At 38.0% G+C, this 9152-nt stretch overlaps 1 protein-coding gene across 1 annotated transcript in view; it reads right to left on the bottom strand.

Annotated features, from left to right (window-relative positions):
- Positions 1 to 9152, bottom strand: part of atad1b (ATPase family AAA domain containing 1b) — a 45568-nt gene that overhangs the window by 20733 nt on the left and 15683 nt on the right. The window contains exon 5 of the mRNA XM_042396317.1: positions 8657 to 8857. Coding sequence (XP_042252251.1) covers positions 8657 to 8857 — 201 coding nt within the window. The remainder of the gene's footprint in view (positions 1 to 8656; positions 8858 to 9152) is intronic.

The following is a 9152-nucleotide window of genomic DNA, read 5'->3' as shown; positions in this document are numbered from 1 at the left end:
AGTGTGTGTGTAATGTGCGTGTGTATGATGAGTGTGTGTGTATAATGAGTGTGTGTGTAATGTGTGTGTGTGTATGATGAGTGTGTGTGTAATGCGTGTGTGTGTGTATGATGAGTGTGTGTATAATGAGTGTGTGTGTAATGTGTGTGTTTGTATAATGAGTGTGTGTGTGTATGAGTGTGTGTGTGTAATGCGTGTGTGTGTGTATAATGAGTGTGTGTGTAATGTGCGTGTGTATGATGAGTGTGTGTGTGTGTATAATGTGTGTGTGTATAATGAGTGTGTGTATAATGAGTGTGTGTGTGTGTATAATCAGTGTGTGTGTGTGTGTGTGTGTATAATGTGTGTGTGTGTGTGTGTGTGTGTGTATAATGTGTGTGTGTGTGTGTATGATGAGTGTGTGTGTATACTGAGTGTGTGTGTGTGTATAATGAGTGTGTGTATAATGTGTGTGTGTATAATGAGTGAGTGTATAATGAGTGTGTGTGTGTATAATGTGTGTGTGTATAATGTGTGTGTGTATAATGTGTGTGTATAATGTGTGTGTGTGTGTGTATAATGTGTGTGTGTGTATAATGTGTGTGTGTGTATAATGTGTGTGTATAATGTGCGTGTGTTTATAATGTGTGTGTGTGTATAATGTGTGTGTATAATGTGTGTGTGTGTATAATGTGCGTGTATAATGTGTGTGTGTGTGTGTGTGTATAATGTGTGTGTGTGTGTGTGTGTATAATGTGTGTGTGTGTATAGTGTGTGTGTATGTGTGTGTATAATGTGTGTGTGTGTATAATGTGTGTGTATAATGTGTGTGTTTGTGTGTATAATGTGTGTGTGTGTATAATGTGTGTGTGTGTGTGTATAATGTGTGTGTGTATAATGTGTGTGTATAATGAGTGTGTGTATGATGAATGTGTGTATAATGAGTGTGTTTGTGTAATGTGTGTGTGTGTAAGTGTGTGTGTGTATGATGTGTGTGTGTATAATGTGTGTGTGTATAATGTGTGTGTGTATGATGAGTGTGTGTGTGTGTGTATAATGAGTGTGTGTATGATGAGTGTGTGTATGATGAGTGTGTGTATGATGAGTGTGTGTGTGTGTGTGTATAATGTATGTGTGTGTGTATGATGTGTGTGTGTATAATGTATGTGTGTGTGTATGATGAGTGTGTGTGTGTGTGTATAATGAGTGTGTGTATGATAAGTGTGTGTATGATGAGTGTGTGTATGATGAGTGTGTGTATGATGAGTGTGTGTGTGTGTGTATAATGAGTGTGTGTATGAGTGTGTGTATGATGAGTGTGTGTGTGTGTGTGTGTGTATGATGAGTGTGTGTATAATGAGTGTGTGTATAATGTGTGTGTGTATAATGTGTGTGTGTATTATGAGTGTGTGTATGAGTGTGTGTATAATGTGTGTGTGTATAATGTGTGTGTGTATAATGTGTGTGTGTATGATGAGTGTGTGTATGATGAGTGTGTGTATGATGAGTGTGTGTATGATGTGTGTGTGTATAATGTGTGTGTGTATAATGTGTGTGTGTATAATGTGTGTGTGTATAATGTGTGTGTGTATGATGAGTGTGTGTATGATGAGTGTGTGTATAATGTGTGTGTGTATAATGTGTGTGTGTATGATGTGTGTGTGTGTGTATAATGTGTGTGTGTATGATGAGTGTGTGTATGATGAGTGTGTGTATAATGTGTGTGTGTATAATGTGTGTGTGTATGATGAGTGTGTGTATGATGAGTGTGTGTATAATGTGTGTGTGTATAATGTGTGTGTGTATGATGAGTGTGTGTGTATAATGTGTGTGTGTATGATGAGTGTGTGTGTGTGTGTATGATGAGTGTGTGTATGATGAGTGTGTGTGTATAATGAGTGTGTGTATAATGAGTGTGTGTATAATGTGTGTGTGTATGATGAGTGTGTGTATGATGAGTGTGTGTATGATGAGTGTGTGTGTGTGTATAATGAGTGTGTGTATAATGAGTGTGTGTGTGTGTATGATGAGTGTGTGTATAATGAGTGTGTGTGTGTGTATAATGAGTGTGTGTATAATGAGTGTGTGTATAATGAGTGTGTGTATGATGAGTGTGTGTATCATGAGTGTGTGTGTGTGTATAATGAGTGTGTGTATAATGAGTGTGTGTATAATGAGTGTGTGTGTGTGTATAATGAGTGTGTGTATAATGAGTGTGTGTGTGTGTATAATGAGTGTGTGTATGATGAGTGTGTGTATGATGTGTGTGTGTATAATGTGTGTGTGTGTGTGTGTATAATGAGTGTGTGTGTGTGTATGATGAGTGTGTGTATAATGAGTGTGTGTATAATGTGTGTGTGTATAATGTGTGTGTGTATAATGAGTGTGTGTATAATGAGTGTGTGTATGATGAGTGTGTATGATGAGTGTGTGTGTAATGTGTGTGTATAATATGTGTGTGTATAATGTGTGTGTGTGTGTATAATGAGTGTGTGTGTGTGTATGATGAGTGTGTGTATAATGAGTGTGTGTGTGTGTATGAGGAGTGTGTGTGTGTGTATGATGAGTGTGTGTATAATGAGTGTGTGTATAATGTGTGTGTGTATAATGTGTGTGTGTGTGTGTGTATAATGAGTGTGTGTATGATGAGTGTGTATGAGGAGTGTGTGTGTGTGTATGATGAGTGTGTGTGTATAATGAGTGTGTGTATAATGTGTGTGTGTGTGTATAATGACTGTGTATGATGAGTGTGTGTATAATGAGTGTGTGTATGATGAGTGTGTGTGTGTGTATAATGAGTGTGTGTGTGTGTATGATGAGTGTGTGTATAATGAGTGTGTGTATAATGTATGTGTTTATAATGTGTGTGTGTATAATGTGTGTGTGTATAATGAGTGTGTGTATAATGAGTGTGTGTATGATGAGTGTGTGTGTATAATGAGTGTGTGTATAATGTGTGTGTGTATAATGAGTGTGTGTATAATGTGTGTGTGTATAATGACTGTGTATGATGAGTGTGTGTATGATGTGTGTGTGTATAATGTGTGTGTGTATAATGTGTGTGTGTGTGTGTATAATGAGTGTGTATGATGAGTGTGTGTATAATGAGTGTGTGTATGATGAGTGTGTGTATAATGAGTGTGTGTATAATGTGTGTGTGTATAATGAGTGTGTGTATAATGTGTGTGTATAATGAGTGTGTATGATGAGTGTGTGTAGAATGAGTGTGTGTATGATGAATGTGTATAATGAGTGTGTGTATGATGAGTGTGTGTATAATGAGTGTGTGTGTGTGTATAATGAGTGTGTATGATGAGTGTGTGTATAATGAGTGTGTGTATAATGTGTGTGTGTATAATGAGTGTGTGTATAGTATGTGTGTGTGTATAATGACTGTGTATGATGAGTGTGTGTATAATGAGTGTGTGTATAATGAGTGTGTGTATAATGTGTGTGTGTGTGTATAATGAGTGTGTGTATAATGAGTGTGTGTATAATGAGTGTGTGTATGATGAGTGTGTGTATAATGAGTGTGTGTATAATGTGTGTGTGTATAATGAGTGTGTGTATGATGAGTGTGTGTATGATGAGTGTGTGTATAATGTGTGTGTGTATAATGTGTGTGTGTATAATGAGTGTGTGTATGATGAGTGTGTGTATAATGTGTGTGTGTATAATGTGTGTGTGTGTGTATAATGACTGTGTATGATGAGTGTGTGTATAATGAGTGTGTGTATAATGAGTGTGTGTATAATGTGTGTGTGTATAATGTGTGTGTGTGTATAATGAGTGTGTGTATAATGAGTGTGTGTATAATGTGTGTGTGTATAATAAGTGTGTGTATGATGAGTGTGTATGATGAGTGTGTATGATGAGTGTGTATGATGAGTGTGTGTATAATGTGTGTGTGTATAATGAGTGTGTGTGTGTATAATGAGTGTGTGTGTGTGTATGATGAGTGTGTGTATAATGAGTGTGTGTGTATAATGAGTGTGTGTGTGTATAATGAGTGTGTGTGTGTGTATGATGAGTGTGTGTATAATGAGTGTGTGTATAATGTGTGTGTGTAATGAGTGTGTGTGTGTATAATGAGTGTGTGTATAATGTGTGTGTGTATAATGTGTGTGTGTGATGAGTGTGTGTGTGTATGAGTGTGTGTGTGTATAATGTGTGTGTGTGATGAGTGTGTGTGTGTATGAGTGTGTGTGTGTGTGTATAATGTGTGTGTGTGTGTGTGTGTGTGTGTATAATGAGTGTGTGTGTGTATAGTGTGTGTATAATGAGTGTGTGTATGAGTGTGTGTATAATGTGTGTGTATAATGAGTGTATGTGTGTGAGTGTGTGTGTGTGTATAATGTGTGTGTGTGTAAGTGTGTGTGTGTATAATGAGTGTGTGTGTGTATAAGTGTGTGTGTGTGTGTGTGTATAATGAGTGTGTGTGTAATGTGTGTGTGTGTGTATAATGAGTGTGTGTGTAATGTGTGTGTATAATGTGTGTGTGTGTGTATAGTGTGTGTGCGTGTGTGTGTGTATAATGAGTGTGTGTATAATGTGTGTGTGTGTGTATAATGAGTGTGTAATGTGTGTGTATAATGAGTCTGTGTGTAATGTGTGTGTATGAGTGTGTGTGTGTGTATAATGTGTGTGTGTAATGAGTGTGTGTGTGTGTGTGTATAATGTGTGTGTATAATGTGTGTGTGTGTATAATGAGTGTGTGTGTGTGTGTATAATGTGTGTGTGTGTGTATAATGAGTGTGTGTGTAATGTGTGTGTGTGTGTGTGTGTGTATAGTGTGTGTGTGTGTGTGTGTATAGTGTGTGTGCGTGTGTGTGTGTATAATGAGTGTGTGTATGTGTGTGTGTGTAATGTGTGTGTGTATAATGAGTGTGTGTGTAATGTGTGTGTGTGTATTATGAGTGTGTGTGTAATGTGTGTGTGTGTGTATAATGAGTGTGTGTGTAATGTGTGTGTGTGTATAATGAGTGTGTGTGTATAATGTGTGTGTGTGTATAATGAGTGTGTGTGTAATGTGTGTGTGTGTATAATGAGTGTGTGTGTATAATGTGTGTGTGTGTATAATGTGTGTGTAATGTGTGTGTGTGTGTATAATGAGTGTGTGTGTATGATGAGTGTGTGTGTATGATGAGTGTGTGTGTGTGTGTATAATGTGTGTGTGTGTATAATGTGTGTGTGTGTGTATAATGTGTGTGTATATAATGTGTGTGTGTGTGTGTATAATGTGTGTGTGTGTGTATAATGTGTGTGTATATAATGTGTGTGTGTGTGTATAATGTGTGTGTGTGTATAATGTGTGTGTGTGTATAATCTGTGTGTATATAATGTGTGTGTGTATAATGTGTGTGTGTGTGTATAATGTGTGTGTGTGTATATTGAGTGTGTGTATAATGAGTGTGTGTACATAATGTGTGTGTGTGTGTGTGTGTGTATAATGAGTGTGTGTGTGTATAATGTGTGTGTGTGTGTATAATGAGTGTGTGTGTGTATAATGAGTGTGTGTATAATGTGTGTGTGTGTGTATGTGTGTGTAATGAGTGTGTGTGTGTATAATGAGTGTGTGTATAATGTGTGTGTATGTGTGTATAACGTGTGTGTGTGTGTATAATGAGTGTGTGTGTGTATAATGTGTGTGTGTGTGTGTATGTGTGTGTAATGAGTGTGTGTGTGTATAATGAGTGTGTGTATAATGTGTGTGTATGTGTGTATAACGTGTGTGTGTGCATATGTGTATAATGAGTGTGTATGCGTGTATAATGTGTGTGCGTATAATGTGTGTGTGTATGAGTGTGTGTATAATGTGTGTGTGTGCGTATGTGCATAATGAGTGTGTGTGTAATGAGTGTGTGTATGAGTGTGTGTATAATGTGTGTGTGTGCGTATGTGCATAATGAGTGTGTGTGTAATGAGTGTGTGTATGAGTGTGTGTATAATGTGTGTGTGTGTGTGTGTGTGTGTGTAATGAGTGTGTATGTGTGTATAATGTGTGTGTGTGTGTGTAAAATGAGTGTGTTTATGAGTGTGTGTATAATGTGTGTGTGTGTGTGTGTGTATAATGTGTGTATAATGAGTGTGTATGTGTATAATGAGTGTGTATGTGTGTATAATGTGTGTGTGTGTGTGTGTGTGTGTAAAATGAGTGTGTGTATGAGTGTGTGTATAATGTGTGTGTGTGTGTGTATAATGAGTGTGTATGTGTGTATAATGTGTGTATAATGAGTGTGTGTGTGTATAATGAGTGTATAATGAGTGTGTGTGTATAATGAGTGTGTATGTGTGTATAATGTGTGTGTGTGTGTGTGTGTGTGTGTATAATGAGTGTGTGTGTGTATAATGTGTGTGTGTGTGTATGTGTGTGTAATGAGTGTGTGTATAATGTGTATGTGTGTATGAGTGTGTGTATATAATGTGTGTGTGTGCGTATGTGCATAATGAGTGTGTGTGTAATGAGTGTGTGTATGAGTGTGTGTATAATGTGTGTGTGTGTGTGTGTGTAATGAGTGTGTATGTGTGTATAATGTGTGTGTGTGTGTGTGTATAATGAGTGTGTATGAGTGTGTGTATAGTGTGTGTGTGTATAATGAGTGTGTATGTGTGTATAATGAGTGTGTATGTGTGTGTATGTGTGTGTAATGTGTGTGTATGAGTGTGTGTATAATGTGTGTGTGTATAATGAGTGTGTATGTGTGTATAATGTGTGTGTGTGCATATGTGTATAATGAGTGTGTGTATAATGAGTGTGTATGCGTGTATAATGTGTGTGCGTATAATGTGTATGTGTGTATGAGTGTGTGTATATAATGTGTGTGTGTGCGTATGTGCATAATGAGTGTGTGTGTAATGAGTGTGTGTATGAGTGTGTGTATAATGTGTGTGTGTGTGTGTGTAATGAGTGTGTATGTGTGTATAATGTGTGTGCGTATAATGTGTATGTGTGTATGAGTGTGTGTATATAATGTGTGTGTGTGCGTATGTGCATAATGAGTGTGTGTGTAATGAGTGTGTGTATGAGTGTGTGTATAATGTGTGTGTGTGTGTGTGTAATGAGTGTGTATGTGTGTATAATGTGTGTGTGTGTGTGTATAATGAGTGTGTATGTGTGTATAATGTGTGTGTGTGTGTATAATGTGTGTGTGTGTGTATAATGAGTGTGTGTGTGTGTGTGTATAATGAGTGTGTGTGTGTGTATAATGTGTGTGTGTGTGTATAATGAGTGTGTGTGTGTGTATAATGAGTGTGTATGTGTGTATAATGAGTGTGTATAATGTGTGTGTATGAGTGTGTGTATAATGTGTGTGTGTGTGTGTGTATAATGTGTGTGTATAATGAGTGTGTGTATAATGAGTGTGTATGTGTGTATAATGTGTGTGTGTGTGTGTGTATAATGTGTGTGTATAATGAGTGTGTGTATAATGAGTGTGTATGTGTGTGTGTATAATGTGTGTGTGTGTGTGTGTATAATGTGTGTGTATAATGAGTGTGTGTATAATGAGTGTGTGTGTGTGTAATGAGTGTGTGTGTGTGTATAATGTGTGTGTGTGTGTGTGTATAATGAGTGTGTGTGTGTGTATAATGTGTGTGTGTGTATATAATGTGTGTGTGTGTGTATAATGAGTGTGTGTATAATGTGTGTGTGTGTGTATAATGAGTGTGTGTATATAATGTGTGTGTGTGTGTATAATGAGTGTGTGTGTGTGTATAATGTGTGTGTGTGTGTGTGTGTGTATAATGAGTGTGTGTGTGTGTATAATGTGTGTGTGTATATAATGTGTGTGTGTGTGTATAATGAGTGTGTGTATAATGTGTGTGTGTGTGTGTGTGTATATAATGTGTGTGTGTGTGTATAATGAGTGTGTATGTGTGTATAATGTGTGTGTGTGTGTATATATAATGTGTGTGTGTGTGTGTGTATAATGAGTGTGTGTGTGTGTATAATGTGTGTGTGTGTATATAATGTGTGAGTGTGTGTATAATGAGTGTGTGTGTGTGTATAATGTGTGTGTGTGTGTGTGTGTGTATAATGAGTGTGTGTGTGTGTATAATGTGTGTGTGTGTGTGTGTGTGTATAATGAGTGTGTGTGTGTATAATGTGTGTGTGTGTATATAATGTGTGTGTGTGTGTATAATGAGTGTGTGTGTGTGTATAATGTGTGTGTGTGTGTGTGTGTGTATAATGAGTGTGTGTGTGTGTATAATGTGTGTGTGTGTATATAATGTGTGTGTGTGTGTATAATGAGTGTGTGTATAATGTGTGTGTGTGTGTATATAATGTGTGTGTGTGTGTATAATGAGTGTGTATGTGTGTATAATCTGTGTGTGTGTGTGTGTGTATATATAATGTGTGTGTGTGTGTATATATAATGTTTGTGTGTGTGTGTATAATGAGTGTGTATGTGTGTATAATGTGTGTGTGTGTGTGTGTGTGTGTATATATAATGTTTGTGTGTGTGTGTATAATGAGTGTGTATGTGTGTATAATGTGTGTGTGTGTGTGTGTGTATATATAATGTGTGTGTGTGTGTATAATGAGTGTGTGTGTGTATAATGTGTGTGTGTGTGTGTGTGTGTGTATATAATGTGTGTGTGTGTGTATAATGAGTGTGTATGTGTGTATAATGAGTGTGTATGTGTGTATAATGAGTGTGTATGTGCGCGTGCATACCAATCTCGTCGATGAAGATGATTGACGGCTGCAGTTTAACAGCCAATGAGAACACGGCGGCGGCGAGCTTCTGAGACTCTCCGTACCACTTGTCGGTCAGCGTGCTCGGCTGCAGGTTGATGAAGCGAAACCCCGCCTCTTTGGCCGTCGCCTTGGCGATCAGCGTTTTACCGCAGCCCGGCGGCCCATACAGCAGCACACCTGTTACCATGACGACAGAGTAGGATTATGGTCTGTACTCCTGTTTCCTCCAGGTACAGTCTGAACATGAGCGTGCACGTGGCTGCGTCTAGTCTGAACATGAGCGTGCACGTGGCTGCGTCTAGTCTGAACATGTGCGTGCACGTGGCTGCCTCTAGTCTGAACATGAGCGTGCACGTGGCTGCGTCTAGTCTGAACATGAGCGTGCACGTGGCTGCCTCTAGTCTGAACATGAGCGTGCACGTGGCTGCGTCTAGTCTGAACATGTGCGTGCACGTGGCTGCCTCTAGTCTGA

This window comes from Thunnus maccoyii, chromosome 20 (assembly GCF_910596095.1).
Source record: "Thunnus maccoyii chromosome 20, fThuMac1.1, whole genome shotgun sequence".
Classification (NCBI taxonomy): Eukaryota; Metazoa; Chordata; class Actinopteri; order Scombriformes; family Scombridae; genus Thunnus; species Thunnus maccoyii.
The sequence above is the reverse complement of the archived record's forward strand: the minus strand, read 5'-3'. Positions and strand labels throughout refer to the sequence as shown.